Raw genomic sequence first — 18,298 nt, forward strand, 5'->3', positions numbered from 1 at the left:
AATTGCACTTTTAACCTCTCCCCAAAGTTGAATTTTAAATTCATCAATATGGAGTTTCTTGGTTAGCACTAATGCAGTAATCTGCATGGTAAGATCTCCCTGCCTTCCCTTAATGGAAGGTGGTTTTGTTAGGGGGAAAAGGATGTCCCAAAGCTAATTCCATACAGGCTTTGTGGACTCCACCCCCACCCCAGGTCAAAGCCAAAGACACTGGGAACTCCAAATCCCATCACCACCCAAGGGAAGGTGGCTGGGACCTGAGGGTGGGGTTAAGCAGCCAGGTGGATACAAAAGGCAGACACGTGGGCTTTGGGGGGCTTTCCATTTTTGGCTCTCCGCCAGCTCGCAGCGTCTGGCCAGCTCGGAGAGTGACTTTGGGATTCCAGGTCGTGGGATCGGGTAGGACGCATTAAAGACTTTATTTCCCTATTTTCTCCCTGAGTTGTATATTTTCCTTATTTCTTTTTCTCTTGTAAATAAACCTTTTATTAACCCTTTTGCGTGTGTCTGTAGTAGAGTATTCATAAGTCCCTTTAAAGTGCGCGGGTGAGGACCCACAGCCAGGAACCCGTTTAATATCGGGGTTGCTCTATAACAGTTTCTTCCCCTAAGGAAGGAAAGAAATAAGCTTTTTTCTTTATTTATTTATTTATTTATTTATTTATTTATTTATTTATTTTAATAGAGGCATGTTTTTATTTATTTATTTGTTTGTTTTGTTTATACATGCACTGGGTACAGTCAGAAGCGCGGGAGGGTGAGAGAATTCACCAGAGCCAGAGCGGGGAGCAGAGCAGGCAGAAGGACCGAAGTACACTGCTGAGGGGAGCAGCGGGCGGCAGGAGAGGTCTGCGCGCCATGTGGGACCCTCCTCCGGTGGCCGGGGAGCAGCCGGGGATCGAACTGGCGCCGCGGAGGCTGCGGGCAGCTTTGCAACCCAGCGCTCAACCACTGCGCCACGGGGGAGGCCCAGAAATAAGCTTTCTTTACTTTTGTTAATAACTTTGTTTCACCCTCTTTACAACTATAAAAATCTTCCATTTAATCAACTCCTTATAGCACCTTTCTACTTGCTAGATGGGATGCTGTCTCACTCATTAATTATTTAATAAAGCCAATTAGATATTTAAATTTACTTGGATGAATTGTGGTTTTCAACACAAGCTTAAGCTAATCTTGGCTACACACAATTGACTACTGAGTCTCTAGAAAGGATACATGGAGAAGTGAGTGATTCTACCCTCTAGCTATGCATTCATAATTATCAGTTTTCATGATCTCGATGACTTCTCAAACAACTGCTTGCTTGATAGTTTCTTAAAACAATTGTTTTTGGCCCTGTTCAAAGATCTTTAGCCAAGTTCAAAGGAGACAGGCAATGTGATTCCTCTGTAAAGACTCCCTACTCCATTTTAAAAATGGCTTTCAGGGCCTCCCTGGTGGCGCAGCGTTTGAGGGCTAGGTTGCAAAGCTGCCCGCAGCCTCTGCGGCACTGGTTCGATCCCCGGCCACTGGGCAAGGGTCCCACATGCCGCGCAGACCTCTCCTGCTGCCCGCTGCTCCCCTCAGCAGTGTTCTTTGGTCCTTCTGCCTGTTCTGCTCCCCACTCTGGCTCTGGTGAATTCTCTCACCCTCCTGTGCTTCTGACTGTACCCAGTGTTTGTATAAATAAATAATAAAAAATCTTTAAAAAATTAAAAAAAAATGGCTTCAAAGATGTCAAATTTTCACACAAGTTCAACAGATGAGCATTTCAAGGACAGTAGGCTCCCTTCTCTTTTTATTATGTATTTTCCTAAAGACCACATTCTCACCTGCAAGTTAAACTACCATTCACCCATATGCAAATATCACAAGACCATACCTTTATATAACTTTCACACTCAGATTTCCAACTGCCTAATTTTATATTTACCTGGTTGTCCGAAAAGGGTATGGTAAATTCAATCTAATTCAGCCTCTCCAACATGATCTTCTTCCAGTCTGAAAATGTTCTCCGGTTGCATAAACCAGAAAACTACAAATAATCATGACATGTCTTTCTCTCATACGTGAACCCCAGTCAGTGCATGTTCTGTCATTAAGGGGTTAGCCACTAAATGTTCTGTCCTTGCTATTTCTAGCTAGTGCCATCAAAGCCTAAGCTACCATCATGCTCCTCCTGGAATACAGTCAACGACCTCCTATTTGGACTTCACATACAATCTTGCCCTCTTCAAATCCATTCTCAATGTAGGCAAGGTAATTTCAAATGCAAATCTGAATGTCACATAACACATTCCAATCCTCATTTCAGTTAGTTTCTACAGTTCTTAGGTAGAGATCAAATCTCTTGCCTTGGCCTACGTGATGTACACCATCTGGCTCCTGACAACTTTTCTAGTCCCATCTCTACCTGCTGTCTTTCAGTTGGTCTTCTTTCAGTTTCTTGAATCTTCCAAGCTTCTACCCTCATAGGACTTTGCCTATGCTTTTCCCTCTGCCCAGATAAATCCTTCCACTCCCATTTCTGCCCCCTTATCCTTTAGCTTGTGGTCCAGAGACACCATGTCAGGTCTTTTATTAGATGTTCTCATACGGACTATTTGTCTCTCTTCAGCACTGAACTTAATTATAATTTTTACAATAATTTTGACTGTTTTACCAATGTCAATTTCTCCTATTAGACTGGAAGTTTCATAAGGACAGGAACTGTGTCTTTATTCACCATCAAATCACTAAGATATAGCATAGTATCTAACATAGGAGTTCAATATGTATTTGCTGGATAAATGATCAAATACTCTCAAAAAAAGTAAAATACTCTCAAAAAAGAGAATGAGGGCTGAGCAAAATAACTGGAGTTGACTATTAAAAAGAAGCTGGTGACCCTTGAGAATACAGTTTGAATATTCTGATTGTAACAGGGTGGTCCCCAGGAAAGGGGGAGGTTCCCTGCCCCACCCAAGGGAGGGTGGAGCTGAGCAGGAAGAGGAGAAGCTGAAGAAGAGACTGAGGTAGGAAGCAGGATGGAGCCAGGAGACCTGGAGGAGGCACATGGAGCCTAGAGACACGTGAAGAAACTGCGCTTGTCTTTTGGTCGTGGACTGGGTGACACAGATGTGGGTGAGACCCATGGGGAGGTGACAATGGCAGCTTTTATCTTGATGTTGATTTTGCTCTTTTCCTTCCGGGCTTGTCCGGTTGTTTGTGACCCTTTTCTGTGGGTCCCCACTGGAAGATGCTTTAGACTTGTGGCAGGCCTTGGGGCCTTGCGCTGGGCCAGTCCCATTTGGATGGACTTTTACCCACGAGGGGACGGGTAACTTTGGGTGCTTCATTTAGAAACTAGACTCTTGGCCTTACCTGTATTGTTTCCTAGTTTTATTAAAGTTCCTTCCCATTAAAGTCTCCTATGTTTTGTGTTGATGCGGCGGATGGCAGAACCCATTTAGAATAGGCAGGTTTGCGGGGCTTGGGCTGCCCCTCTCCCTGTCCTATAACATGATGAAGTACTTAAATGAGCAATGACAAAAGGGAAGAAAGGCTGGATGAGAATGCTGACAGGAGGGGGCAGCAGTGTCAAGGAGGATTACAGGTTTTCATTTTGCTTTACGCTAGTATTGTTCCCCAGGTTTGGGAAGATTCAAAGAGGGAAGAATTCAAAACATTAGAGATAGGAGATGAGAGAGCTACAGCTGAAGGAGTTTGTCTGAAAATGTCAACAAACAGGTCTGAGGTAAGCAAAGATATCATAAAGGAGTGACTAATTTAAGCATGACAATATCAACAGTTGAAAGTAATATTTGAATCCATAAAGATGCAGATGGGTTCATAAATCAGCCAGATCCAATTCAGGTAAGCATCTGGAATAGAGCCGTGTAACAACTAAAAGGTAAGGAAATCACATTAAACTACCTCCTTTAGATGTGATCCACAAAGTTCAGATTATGGGAGGGGTCTCCCTGGTGCTGCAGGGGTTAAGTCTAAGCACTAGCAAGCTATCACCATTCACTGCAGGGTGAGTTTGATCCCCTGCCAGGAAGCTAACCCACGTATAGCACAGCAGACCTCACCTGCCTTGCCCACTGCTCCCCTCAGCAGCGTATTTCAGTAGATCTGCCTATTCTGCTACCTACTCTGTCTCTGGTGGATCCTCTCACCCCCCCTTAACATCTGGCCTACACCCCAGTTACTATATGCATAAATAAATAAAAATAAATCTTTTTAAAAATTCAGATTATGGGCAACTGCACATAACCAACAAGATGGTTCCTTCAACAAACAAATTGAGAAAAATAAAATTGGAGGCAGAACTAATAGAATAAAAAGAAACATAAACTTCTAAGATCCTGGAGATCAAACGCGAAAGAAAAAGTCTTGCAGGTATAAGGTGACCAAACCTGAACATTTGATGTTTGCTCATAAGGAGGAAAAAATGTATAGAGTTAATAATAAAGTATCGAGATGTTGGGAGATCTAGGGGGAAGGGTCATTCAAATATTCACAACCTGCTCCTGCCATCTTCATTTCACTCCGCCTCCACCCAATAAATCTAAGAAGCCTGAGAAGTATTGCAAAGGTCCTGAGGCAACAAGGTAAGAGAAAGAGGTAATACTGACATTTTTGGAGGAAAGGATTAAACATTATTTCTCCCTTTCCCTGATTTAAGAAATAGTATAAATTGCATATGACAACCAGGGAATTTGTGCAAACTGGGAGAAGCAACTCCGACGACTTGGAGCACAAATAGTTTGGTTACGTTGCGCTGCAGTGACTGGGATATTGACTTGCTTTTCCTTTCTAGGTCTCATCCTCAGCACTTTGCAAAGCACCCCGTCTTTCTTCCCCAGGTACATATTCAAAAAACAAGACCATGTGAAGGGAGTCAATGGGAGGCTTTCGAGAGCAAAACCGCAAGCGCTCGAGTCTGGAGCGGAGTTTAAGAGTAATGTGTAGGGGCTGAGGCTGGAGACACAGCACCAGGTTCAATCAGAAAATCCTGCACGCCACGGACTCCCAGCGCGGGGGAGCGGCGGGTCTCCGCGCCCCGGTGGACTGCCTGGAGGAGGCGGCCTGCAGAAAGCCTCCCCTTCCAGAGGACACCGACCCCCACAGCCGCCCGGCGCTGGGAAGGGCGGAGGCTGCCGCCACTGAGGCGGGCCGAACGTTAAGGCCGCCTCTCTGAAAACCCAACGAGCGCGCCGTTAACTGGCGGCCAAAAGTTCCTCTCCGCCCGCGATGCGCGAAGGTAGCGCAGCAACCGCTAGATCACAGCGCTATTGCCCGCGACCTCAACCTTCTACATCCCAGGCTACCTCCCGCCCGCGGAGGAGGACCTAGCGCACAGGTGCACCAATCGAAATGTAGACGCGGAAAGACGTTCGCCATAGGGACCAATAGAAAGGTGCGTGGGCGGGACCGAGGGCTCCGATTGGCTCATGAGGTTTAAACCTCCGCGGCCCGGCAGTTAACGGCGGCCTGGGGCGTGGGTGGCTTCTGCGCCTGCGCGAGCGGGGAGACGCCGGCTGGAGCGTGCGGTCCAGCGCGGGCCTCGCTGCTGGCCTCGGTGCGGCGGGCGGACCTGGGCTCCGCTCGGCTCGGCGGGCAGACCTTGGCAGGGCCGGTAAGCGGGCCAAGGCTGGGAGACGCGGGCGCCGGTCCCCAAGGGCCGCCTGCCCCCTGCTGTGGGCGGTTGGTGGGGTGTTGTGCCCCCCCCCCGTCGCCCCCGGTTACCTGCGTCCTTGGCCCCTGGCGTCGGGAGCCGTGACCTTCCGGGTCAATCCGGGGGTCCTGCCCCCGAGGCCGGGGGGAGCGCTGAGGTGCTGCGCCCTGGGCGTGCCCGAGCCCTCGAGGTCGCGGGGCGCCGACTGCCCGTGGGGCGCCCCTCTGCGTCCCCCGCCTGCGGGTGCCCCTCGACGGGATGGACGGGCCGGGGGTTACGGGGTCGCTGCCCCGAGGTGGCGGCCGCGAAAGCCACGCCCGGGCCCGGCGGGGCCGACTCCTGCTTTGTTGTGGTGGTGGTGAAAGGAGAGTCGCCGCGGCCTCTGGTTACGCCTTTTAGTTGGAGGCTCGGAGCTGCTCTGCCCCGAAGGAGCTGGGGTGGTTGTCACATCGAGGAATCCGTAGTCCTGTCCCAGAATGAAAATCACCCTTTTTTTTTTTTCTCTGATTAGAAGTTGCTCGATCTCTTTTGTTTTCAGAAATCAATTCAGGTAATACTAGGTACGTATTAAGAAGAAAGTCGCTCAGCCCCTGATAACTCTCTGCCCGAAGCCCGTCACTTTTGGGTTACCCCCCCCCCATGGTCATTATGAATATTTACACGACTATATGTTTATTTTTACATAATTGTATATTGTTAATACCATAAGGCGTACTTTAAAGGTAGGTCATGCCGTATTTAGCCAGTACTAGGCAATGTGTCGATATCAGCATTAGATAACGCCTTATCATTTTTAATTGATGAATTGGTATTTTTTGGCCCCGCCTGTATTTGTGCCATACATTACTTCTTAACCCTAATGATGGTCATGTTGCCATGGTTTCTCATCTTCACACAATCGCATATTGCAGTGGTTATTTGCACGTGTAAAGTTTGCAGTCTCCGCTAACTTATCTCTTTACAGTAGTTCCTGAAAGTGGATTATGGCTTGGAAATTATAGTACAGTTTAGATTATGATTCAGACTTTTAAAAATTCTTTTATTCATTATTTCTTTGGTAAAACGTCTTTTCCCTTTTCTGCTAGTATCTATACCTTTTAGCAGTTTTCTAAATCTGTTACAGACCTTCCCCCTAGTTTGCTGTCTGTTTGGATTATGGTGTTCTTTTTGGTAGGGTGTTTCTTTTCTTCTATTTTAATAATAATGTCCCTAAATCCTTATTCTTTTAGATTTGATAGTATAGAAATATACTTAACCTTGAGAGGATTTTATTAAGATCTAAGACCATGATCCGCTGACTCCTTTGCTTCACAATCTGCCAGGATGACTGTCTAGTGCTTTTTGTTCTGTGTCATTTTAGAGTTGATCTTAAACTGTTTTTTTTTTTCTTCATTCAAAAACTAATTCTAGTCAACGTACGTTGAAATGGGTATGAAGTTGAGAAAAATAAGCTTTGTTTTGTTCTTACATGCCTAAGTGAGGATATTCTACTGTCCTTAATGATTGCACTAAAAACAAAAGAATCTTTACATCAGAATAAAAGGACAAAGCAATCACATTTTATTACCATTCAGAACATTACGAAATGTTGGCAAATTAGGTCCAAAAATGCAGAATATGGTTCAAATTCCAGAAGAGCTGGATCATATTAATTGGCAATTTAAAATAAATCTAAATTTTACTTCTATATCCCCAACTCTAAAATGGTGGTTTTATTCCTACTCTGCTAGATGGTAAAAGTTATTATTCATCACTATTACAAGATCACCTCTGTTTTCTTAAACTGTTTTACCTTCTAAATCTGGAACTCTTTGAAGTCTTATTTCCACAGTCTACCCATTACTAAGCTTCTGTATTACTTATGCAGCATCAGTTTATCATTAGGGTTGTTTCTCATTGTCCTGTGTCATATGTTAGCTCGCAGCTTGAGTATATAAACCAGATTTTGTATACCTACAGTTTACGGCAGAGGAACAAACTATTTGTTGGTTATAAATAAAACTTTAGATCTTGTAAACATTGAGTATTATTGTGGCATCATTGTGAATAATACCCTCTTCAGGCAATAATGTTATTTTTTTTTACTTATTTTTTTATTTTTATATTCCCCATACAATTGCAACCCCGATTTTGACCCCAATCCTTTCCCCACCCCCCCATGTTATTATGAGGCAGAATATCTGAGTTCATTTACTTTGATACTTAATATTTTTGTTATAAAGGATAATGTTACTATGTAAGGATTTTGAGCTCTTTTGAATAATATTGGTATTTATAAGTAATATTTTGAGGGTCACTTATCAACTTTGAGAACAGTCAAAGCTCTGTCTCATTTTCCTATGTGTGCCTCAAATGTGCTTACATCTGAAAGCTAGGAGGTATCTTGAAAGGCTCCCTGCTTCAGAACCTCACATTTATTCAACCACAAAGCTTGCTTCCTAATCTCAAATTCATTCACTTCTCTCTAGTCCTCTTACTACAAATCCAGTCTAAGCCATCTTCGATAATCTATATTCTTGACTACTCCCAACAGCTTCCTAGTTGACCCCACCATCTTCCCTCTTCTAATCCACAGTACACCCAGAGCAATATTTTTGCTACACAATTGTGGCTTTTAAATTTTCAGAAAATTTTGTTCCGTGTCCTTTCAAGGTAAAAAGCTAAGTTTTTTCAAGGCTTTACAAAATGGCCCTTGCTTACCTTCCTAAGCTATATTCTTATCACTCTCAAGCTATACTGTTTTATTTTACAATACCTGAGTGCAAATGCTTCAATCTCTAACCCTTTGTGCAAACTACATCTTTTTCCTTAGACCCATAAAACTCTGGTTCTTTAGCCCCACTTTACTGGCTCCCACTTGTTCTGCAATTCCTGTCTTTTTTTGTTTGTTTGTTTTTTTTGTGGGACCCTCTCGCCGGTGGCCGGGGATCATACTGGTGCTACAGAAGCTGCGGACAGCCTCGCAACCCAGCGCTCAACCACTGTGCCACCAGGGGAGGCCCTCTGCAATTCCTGTTTATAAGAACTTTCCTTAAGTCACTAGCCCAGGGTTGATAAATTACATGTTTTTGTATGGCTTATGAGCTAAGAAATTTTTACATTTGTAAAAGGTTGTAAAAAAATACACAACAGAGATAACTGCTTTATCAGTTAGGTCACTTTAGGTAGTATGTGCCAGGCACTAAACCAATTACCAAATATTTAACTGACTAGATTTCAAATTTTTAATTTGTTTTAGAAAATAAGATACTTATCGGCAAAACTATGGAAATTCAGATGAGTGGTGACATCTCATTTGTGTTTAAAATGGACAGCACAACAAATTAGACACAGGATCAGGCTTTAATGAATTTGAACACAGGTTTCAGGTATACATAAATACATCTCCACTTTCATGATTACTTTTTGCTTTTTCCATCTCGTCAATTTGGACAAGAATGAGAGAATGATCTCTTCCTTCTTCAAGCAAGGACTTCCTTCAGTAAATATATGTATTTTTTGTATTTCCTTTTTAACCACCTACCACTAGCTAGTTGTTGCCTCCAAAATCCAGGTGAGTTTTCTATGGTTAAATGATGCTTTTAATTTCTGTGTCAACACAGACTCTCTTTGTTGGTTTCTCCAAAATAGTATTTTCTTCCTCTACCATGTCATTACAGTCCTTTCTGAGTTCTGTTTCTTCTTCATGGAATGAATGGGGGTGCTCAATGCGTCCCCTGCGTACAAAATGCTGGATCCTGGATTCTAATCCTTGGCATTTAGGACGATCCATTAGGGGCTTATATGTGCGCGTTTTCACTCCTTCTACAAAGGCACTGGTCTGCTTTATGACAGAGGGCTTAACATTTCTCCATTCTATCACTCCATCCATCTTTGGTCCTGTAACCAAGCATTACATAAGATACTTTAACCACAATATAACCACCTCCAAACAAAAAGTAATTTACCCATAACCCTTGTATAATTTTGGTTCTGGTTGATAATTTTACCCTTAAAGTTCTCTGTCCTACCTGTCTCACAGGGTACTGCAACAGAGTCCAGTCCTTGTAGCATACTATACAACATGTGAGTTTTAACAGCGTGGTTAGCCCAGAGTTGTTGAAGGTGGATAACATTGAACTCCTGAACCTCCCGGTCATAGATCCACTTGATATTTTCAAATTTACAGTCATACAATACTAGAGGGAATTCTACAGCCATACTAGAGAAAGAGAAGAAACAGAGAATACATAGCAGCCATTCAACAGATTTTTGAAAACAGTTGGATTAAAAAGAGGGCAAAAAATGTTTATAATGTTTCAATAAACATTTGAAAATACAACACAATCCCTAACCTTGAACAACCTTATAATTAACAAAAGAAAAAGGCAGCAAACTAAGAACTGTTTTGGCTAATCTAATTAGGGTAAATTTCGGTGGTAAGAAATCACCTAGAAGTGAGTTGACTTGGCTCTTTTACACTGCCATAAAATGAAAAACAGCTGGTGGTATTTTTTCTAAGCTTGTCAATTTTGTATAGAAAGAAGTAAAAACTAGATTTCATTACTTAGGAATGAATTACTGGTCTATCTGACTTCAGCCTGCTCTCAAAAGAAAAATCTGACTATTCTTTATGCCTTTCCTACCATTTCAGAAACTAAAAATTAGGAAAAATTCAAAAGTACAGCAATACGATTACTATGTAATAAAAAGTTAGCAAGATTTAATGTGAATAGTTTGAATGCTTTTTTTTTTAAGTTCACCAGAAACTAACAAAGTAACTCTTAGTACAAGTTACGGGAAAAAGGATGTAAAAATGAATGCTCTTTTATTTACAGGGCCTTTTACAAATATCCATTTCCTTACTAATGGGATAGAACAGTGAGAAAATTAAAGGATACACTGCCTCCTGCCTGTTTATAACATTGTACAAGTTAGATAAAAAGCTGCATAAAGACAGAATCAATTACTTAGTCATATAGACTAAGAACTTTCCCTAAGTTTCCTCCCCGTTGCGGGGGTGGGGGGGAGAGAGGAAAAACTCATATTAAAAGTAGTGTGTATGTGTGTGTGTGTGTGTATATATATATATATATATATATATATATGCATGCCAGGGACAATAGCTGTTTGTTTTTATGTGGTTTTATTTTTTTGGGGGGGGGGGTTCTTTTAACTTACCTATATTGAGGTTTCTGGGGATTTTTCTCTATGTTCAGTAGCTCATCAATAATCTCAGGCTTTTCCAATCCTTGGCCAATCAGAAAAAGGATAGCCATCATACAGCGGACTTGATGATAAAGGAATGCCTGGCCAATCACTTCAAACTGACATAACTGGAAAGGCTCTTGCCATCTCTCCTCACTCAGATTCTGACCCACTCGCTGTACTTGAGCAGACAGAATAGTCCTCTGAAAATTAGTCACTCCGTTGGCCACATCCATTTTACATAAGTTCCTGAAATCATGGGTCCCAACATACTTCTGAGCCGCATAATTCATGGTTACAATATCTAAATCAGCATGAGGGAAAAAATAGCGGTAAGTCCTTTCAAGACAACTGAACCTAGCACTGAAGCTAGGCTCTACAGGGGCCCAGGCCAGTACACGGATGTCTGGAGGGAGCACTCGATTGAGAATGTGGGTGTAACGGATCTCTTTAGCAATTTCATCTTTTAAATTAAAAGTCTCTGAATCCCTGTCCTTTGGAAAGTGAGAACGAAGGTCAAGAGAAATCACCTGTGGAATTAAGAGAGACTATATTTTAGAGACACAAATAATCCTCAGTATATACACTGAGAATACCTGTTGCTTTGGAAACAGTATACTACTGACTCTTACCTGTCCAAAGGCACTAACTCCTTTGTCTGTTCGCCCACACCGGTGATAGTTAGATGTCTGTCTACTTTCTACTAGACGAGTCTTAGTTAGAGCCTCAAACAGTTTCTCTTCAATTGTATTGCTTGTGTTTTCCTGACTGGCAAAGCCTTGGTATCCCCAGCCCAGATAGGCTATCTTTAGGGCTATATGTCTTCGACCATGAGCACTGTAATCAAATGAACGCTTAGCTTTTCTAGTTCCTGAGGAATTTTCTCTGGTGTTTGAGTCCTTGTTGTTGGCTTGTTCTTCTTTAAGTCTTTGTACCTCCTTCTCCAGTTCTTGTACTCTTTTTAGGAGCTTCGCAATCTGGATTTTGTCTTTGTCATTTTCAGCCATGATAAGACCACCATAAGAATAAACAATCCATACAGGTCCACGCCACCTGAAAAGAGTGAAAGTATTCAAGTTTCAGTGTTGATTTCTTTGGTGATGTCACTATCATTCCATTATGTTCCAATAGTATCTAATATTTAATGCCTCTGCTCAGGGATGCAAAAATAACCTTAGCATTTTGGGTTGACCATCTATTGTTTGCTATCCAATCTGGCCAACTTATAGGAAACAGAAAAATGGCATCAAAAAATACTCACCTATGCCAGCATTGCCAAAATTTCTTTTAAGTAATCACAATAATCACAATTTGGGGGAAATTTAGACTTAATTTTTCTAGTCTTCATTAGATAGATGATTGACATCTTTTTGACTATTTGCCCAATTTTAAAAATAATAATCTCTACATGGAATAAATCTGCTATTTTTAATGCTTTCCAGTATTTCAGATAAAATTAGTGGCTTTCTTTGTTCCATCATCCAATACTCAGTCCTGTCTTAAAGGTGGTGCGTAAGAAGCTAGCCTAATTGAAGAAGCTGTGATTGTACTTCATATTGGAAGTAGAACCTGGAGACGAGATTTTCCTGCTTAAGTAGTTTTGATGGCACAGAGAAGGTAACTATGCATCATGATCCTTTGAAATTCAAATTTAATGCATGTCCTGATAAGATTTTTGTACCTCTAACAGTCACAAGAGTCAAAATGCATGTTGTAGTTAAGATGTCAGTATCAAAGTTACTGGGATTTTTCAGTAATTTGAGGACAGCACAGTTCTACTGGTGCTGATGTAGTTGGATCATCAAGACAATCTTGAAAGTTCAGAAAAGTTATAATATGATTTTCTGGTATAAAAAATGTATATATGAATATAAAAATTACTAGGGAAATTATGAGAAGCTGCCTTTAAGAGTGTTTAAAATCAGCATGCACATATGTTAATTCTTCAGTTAAAGAAAAATAGTAGGGACACAGGAAATAGTAGGCAGTAGATACCTATCTTAGATTGACTTCAGAAAATAGCTTTAGGTATTGGTTGGTTGATGTGGGTACTAAAGTCCTTTCAGTGATAGGGCATTGGAATAAACATACTTGGCAACTGAAGATATGTTAAGATTACTTAAGCATAGGAGTGTTTGCACACATATATATACATGTGGGTGTGATAGGAAAATACTGCTTTTGTATTATTTATGGAATAAATTATTAATGCTAGAGCCAGACTGCCTGAGTTAGAATTCCAACTATCCCACTTACTAGTTGTTTACCCTTGAATAAGTTATTTAACCTTTCTGTGCCTCATATTACTACACTCTGTGAAGAGGAGATAAGAGTCTCTGCCCATGATTGTGGGGATTATTTGAATAAATGTAAAAGCACACAGAACAATGCCAGATTATTTGAATAAATGTAAAAGCGCACAGAACAATGCCAGATACAAAAAAAATGCCCCCTTAAGTAGAAGCAATACTATACATTAAGCAGTATACCTCGTATCATATAGTCTCAAGCTTTTCTTATGTCAGAACTCTTCTGTCAGTAGCTCCTCCTAGGAGCTACTAGAGGTGGGAAGAACAGCCAGGCAGTACAAAGTGGGAGTGAATAAGAAGAGAGTGGAAATGAAATCAGGTAATAGATTCCTTAGAGCTGATTTAATGCACCTCCATACTGTTCCCATGCTATCCTGTACTATATAACTGTTGTACTTGTGATTGCCTTGCCCATTCTCTTTCACTGCTATGAAGTAATAGACAAAGGAATGAGCAATTTATGAGCTGGGAACTTGTTATCAGAAAACTGACCCTTGTTTTTCTCTTGCAGAAGGTCCTACAGTATAGGGGAAGCAATGGAAGAACTCTTGGGGCCTGATGGACAAAAATGGGCCAATATGGATCAAGAAGAACGAATGTTAGCAGCTGCTACAGCTTTTACTCGTATTTGTGCAGGGCAGGGTGAGGGAGATGTCAGGAGAGAAGCCCAGTCTATCCAATATGATCCCTACAGTAAAGCTTCAGTAACCCCTGGGACACAGTGTGCTCTTCATGTGCAACCACAGTACCCACACGTGGAGAGTACTGTCACTTCAGAAACAGTCTCAGAGTCTTCCCACAGACTCCGAAAGCCAGTGATGAAGAGAAAGGTGTTGCGTAGGAAGCCAGGTGGGGAAGTATTAGTGACTGACGAGTCGATTATGAGTGAATCAGAGTCTGGTACAGAAAGTGATATGGATCTCTGGGACTTAAGACAAAGGCTGATGAGTCTGCATTTCCAGGAAGACAGGGAATCCCCAGTTGATAATTCACAAAAATTTCACCTACCACGTGAATACCAAGGAATTTCTCAAGATCAGCTCATTTGCTATCTACAAAGAGAAGGCATGGGCCCCCCGGCTTATGAACAAGACCTGATTGTTGCCAGCCGACCCAAGTCTTTTATTCTCCCAAGGCTGGACCAATTAAGCCGGAATCGGGGCAAGGTAGACCGGGTAGCCCGATACTTTGAGTACAAACGAGACTGGGACTCAATGCGGTTACCTGGTGAAGATCATAGGAAGGAATTACGTTGGGGTGTCCGAGAGCAGATGCTTTGTCGAGAACCCCAACTGAAGCCTCATCACATATATGTTCCAAACAATTATCTAGTACCAACTGAGAAGAAAAGATCTGCACTTCGATGGGGTGTTCGTTGTGACCTTGCAAATGGTGTGATGCCCAGGAAGCTTCCCTTTCCTCTTTCTCCTTCTTAAGTCTTTTTTTTTTTTTCCTTTCCCCTAAACCTGTCTCTCACAGTTTTGTTTGGGATAAACTGATTCTTTATAGCTCACCTTTTATTTAAATAGAAACAACTCAGAAGCCTATGGAACATTATAAAGACTTCACTCATCGTTGGTTTTTCGTAGGTATATGTCACATTGGTATCAGATACCTCAACTTCCAATAGCCACTCTCAAATCCAGCAATTGCAAGAGAAATGCCAGAGAAAAATAGAACTATTAAAATTTGCCAAATTAGTAAGCAAAATCACTAAGTACTGTGTGTTCTGTAACCTTTTTACCTTGGCCAGTGTGAGTTGCTGTTTTTATTAGTGTGTTTTTAAAGTTGCTGGGCATTAAGCTTATTAAAGGATTTTGGAAATTCATAGACTTGACCTTATTTTAACTTAAATACTTCTCATGGTATGCTGATATCAAAACTGGCTTATGATTCTGCTTCAATCATACTCCTCTCCATACTCTGACCACCTAAAGAACAAAAGCCAAAGGAACAAACCTGTTCTTTATACCTCACTAACTAAAGAAAGGTAACAGCACAGATACTGAAAGAATATAATAAATCCAAAATCTTTCGAATGTTTTTAAGTAGATATACAGTATTTTAATCCATGGTTTCAGAATTATTTTCAGTAATGTTTTGCCATTTAGCTGGTACTTCTGCAATAACTTCATAATTTTCTAGAAATTGTGCATGTTGGTTGAAAGTTATTCCTACTCTGCAACAGAACTTCAAACTACAAAAATCTGGAATCAGATGCAGCGATCAATACCAAAATGAATCAGTCCTATTTGAGTACAGACTCAAAGTTAATCTGCTCACTTTAAATTGGACCTTGCTTCTAATCCAATGAGGAACATCTAAAATCTGGACGTTCTCAGTTTTAGCGTTTGAAGCTATAATAGTGACAGCAGAAAGTTTGCTTGTTTAAGAAAAAACAGCTGCGTAACATGAAACTGAGTGACCTTAATAGTATCTGCTAAATTTTCTACATAATATTTAGGCTACATCACTCATTTGCTCAGTTCCACTGCAAGGCATTTAGGCTATATTCATTGCAAATTAAACTCCAATAGTGAAGTGGTTAAAGACATTAGAATATTAATCATTGGGAATCAGGAAACAGGAAAATGCAAGTGAAACGTTGCATAACACACCCAATAAATACAAGTAACAAGGAATGATAAACCTAACAATGGTGGGGCTAAAGGCAGTTTTTTTTTTTTTTTTTAGTTTTCTATTTTTTTTTTTTTTTAAAGATTTATTTATTTATTTATGCATTTATACAAGCACTGGGTACAGTCAAAAGCGCAGGAGAATGAGAGAATTCACCAAGGCAGAGCAGGGAACAGAACAGGCAGACTGACGAAACACACTGCTGAGGGGAGCAGCGGGCGGCAGGAGAGGTCTGTGCGCCATGTGGGACCCTCACCCGGTGGCCGGGAATCGAACCAGTGCTGCAGAGGCTGCAGGCAGCCTCGCAACCCAGCGCTCAACCACTGCGCCACGGGGGAGGCCCTAGTTTTCTATTTTTTAAGTTGAAAACCACATGTGTTTTTTACATGCGAATTACAGCGAAACTCTTGTGGTTTACGTGTATTTATATGGGTCTCAGTATACTAATGTCAAATCAGTTTCCTTATTTAGTTGAACTCCTATTTAATCAAAAAACTAGTAGCCCAGAGGGGCTAAGTGGGTAATAAAATTTTGTGGAAAAAAGGGCTTGAGTTCAAAACTCTTGAACTCAAGAGTTTTGGCTACATCACTCATTTGCATCACATACTTTACAGTGCTTTCACAAGCACACCACACCATTCTGGGGTGAAGTACAATGGTTCTCTAGCAAACATAGAAGGGGCTGCCTATTTACCCATCGTTAGAGTTGCAATACAGCTTTTGAAGTTAAAGGGTTTTGGTCTCGAAAGTAGCAGGGACCACTGGAACACTAGAAAGAGCATTCCCTACGACAGACTTTATTTCGAACTCCAGAATGTTATCCAAAGGACGGGGAGACAGACACAATGATCACTAATATAGAAAGCAAGCCCCCAAACAATTTGAAAAATGTCGCCACCCCTCCTTCCCACTGCCCATACGACTGAGATCCTGACCTCTACTAGAATTTAGTTTTATAAGCAAACTAATTTGGAGGTAGCAGAAACAAACCCACAGCCAGGGATCCTCTATGAATCGAATTTAAATACTCCCTACTGCGAGCTCCTGCCAGGAACCAGTTCCAAGAAGCACCAGACAGAAACACATGGTCTTAAGAGGTTCCATTCCTGTGCTTTCTGAAAAGAACAGAGAATGGTGAAAAGGGGTGGGATGAAAGAGAGAGAAAGAACCGTCGCGCTGTTTATCCACTCGCCTGTTCTTTGTAGAATCTAAGAAATAACGCGCCCACGACCCCCACACTTACCTTCCGGTAGTCAGCCACGCAACTTTTCGCGACACAGGAAGCTGTCGCTTTGCGTCGTCTGCGCGCGCCCGAGGGCTCATGGGAGATGTAGTACACCTTTGTGGGAAATGTAGTTCTAAGAGCCGGGAGGCCGGGTGCTAGCGCGTGGGTGCGTGTGTGTGTGCGTGTTTGTGTGTCCACCATTTCTCCACTTGCAACAAGGTAGAATCTGGGGCCTGTGGCAGTACAAAAATAAAAGATAGAATGAATTTTAGTGCAATAAAATAATAGAAAAGTGGTAATTTTTCTAACGTCTGCCATCCTTAAAGGGAAACTAAGGTTAAAAAACCTGGCCCGATTTTACACCTATTTAATTTAGTAGAAAGACACCATTAAGAGAGAAAACATTTACCTTTGGAATCCACATATCAAGACCGAAAAGAATGTGCTAACCTGAAAACAAAAGATTGAGGTGCCTGCGATTGACGAAACAGAACTGGGGCGGTTGCTTCAGCACCACGGAGAGATCTTGATTAGGCTTTTGTGAGGTTTTCCGGCGGCACTGATACATTAGGATTGCAGTCAGAAAACTGAAAACACCTGGTTCCTTTTCCAAACTTAGCAGTCAGAAGCACGAAGAACTTCTCCCGGATTATGCACGTGGAGGAAGGAAATGGAGGTTGCACAGCAAGGAAAACAATTTTTTTCAGTGTGGCTCTAACAAGGGGCACACACCAGAATTAAAAGTAAAGTCGGTATGTGCAACTGTGGCAACATCACAATTATCTAGGAATAGGGACATAGAACTTGAAAACGTCCTCTACGCATCTTTCTATTCCGAATACATTTGTAGGTAACTCACCCACTCTGACCCTCCAACATCCCATGCAATTAGCTGCCTTCCTGCTACCTTGCAGTGTAGAAGCGGAATTTCGGGAGCAACTCGGACACCCGAACTTGAAGAGAGGAGAGGAACTGCACCCGCACCACCCGGAGAATAGCTGGTGGGACGGTGGGATGAGAGAGTCAGGACTCCGGGATCACTAGGAAGATCTCTGCAGCTTCCAGCCCCAAGCCGTTGTTGGCTTAGCCCCAGTCCGCCAGCCGGCGAACGCCCACTACCACAGCGCCCTCACCTGGGTTTCGAACACCTGGAGCAGTGGGGGGCTGGCCAAGCAGAACCCTGTGGCATCAACACAACTCCCCCCTCCCCCGACCCCCCTTCCGCCGCCCTCCCCTCAGGCGCCTGCGCGCCAGGCCGCGGTGGTCGCGGGGCGCGGGCCTGCCCCCTGAGGAAGC

The 18,298-nt window shown here is 42.3% G+C and overlaps 2 protein-coding genes across 13 annotated transcripts; one reads left to right on the top strand and one right to left on the bottom strand.

The window, feature by feature from the left end:
* The first annotated feature begins 3,771 nt into the window (after window positions 1-3,771).
* On the top strand, window positions 3,772-15,156 carry HYLS1 (HYLS1 centriolar and ciliogenesis associated). Of its 5 annotated transcripts, none has more exons than XM_037505565.2 (4): window positions 3,772-3,874; window positions 4,833-5,386; window positions 12,337-12,448; window positions 13,652-15,156. In XM_037505565.2, exons 3-4 carry the CDS (start codon window positions 12,435-12,437, stop codon window positions 14,574-14,576), a joined length of 939 nt encoding a protein of 312 aa, XP_037361462.1. In that variant the 5' UTR covers window positions 3,772-3,874; window positions 4,833-5,386; window positions 12,337-12,434; the 3' UTR covers window positions 14,577-15,156. The 5 variants fall into 5 exon arrangements, with proteins under 5 accessions (XP_037361462.1, XP_037361461.1, XP_037361463.1 ...); XM_037505564.2 differs by having other exon boundaries at window positions 3,778-3,837; window positions 4,787-5,386; XM_037505566.2 differs by having other exon boundaries at window positions 3,778-3,837.
* On the bottom strand, window positions 9,160-18,189 carry PUS3 (pseudouridine synthase 3). Of its 8 annotated transcripts, none has more exons than XM_037505555.2 (8): window positions 18,136-18,189; window positions 17,862-18,000; window positions 17,453-17,561; window positions 17,021-17,235; window positions 11,464-11,884; window positions 10,805-11,361; window positions 9,655-9,845; window positions 9,160-9,523 (listed from the first exon to the last, which is right to left on the bottom strand). In XM_037505555.2, the coding sequence occupies exons 4-8, from the start codon at window positions 17,098-17,100 to the stop codon at window positions 9,213-9,215; spliced, it is 1,560 nt and encodes a 519-aa protein (XP_037361452.1). In that variant the 5' UTR covers window positions 17,101-17,235; window positions 17,453-17,561; window positions 17,862-18,000; window positions 18,136-18,189; the 3' UTR covers window positions 9,160-9,212. The 8 variants fall into 8 exon arrangements, with proteins under 8 accessions (XP_037361452.1, XP_037361451.1, XP_054549161.1 ...); XM_037505554.2 differs by having other exon boundaries at window positions 17,453-17,640; XM_054693186.1 differs by having other exon boundaries at window positions 17,453-17,716.
* Window positions 18,190-18,298: the final 109 nt, after the last annotated feature.

Source organism: Talpa occidentalis, unplaced genomic scaffold, assembly GCF_014898055.3.
Source record: "Talpa occidentalis isolate TD23 unplaced genomic scaffold, MPIMG_talOcc4v2.1 talOcc4.12, whole genome shotgun sequence".
NCBI classification, from domain to species: Eukaryota; Metazoa; Chordata; class Mammalia; order Eulipotyphla; family Talpidae; genus Talpa; species Talpa occidentalis.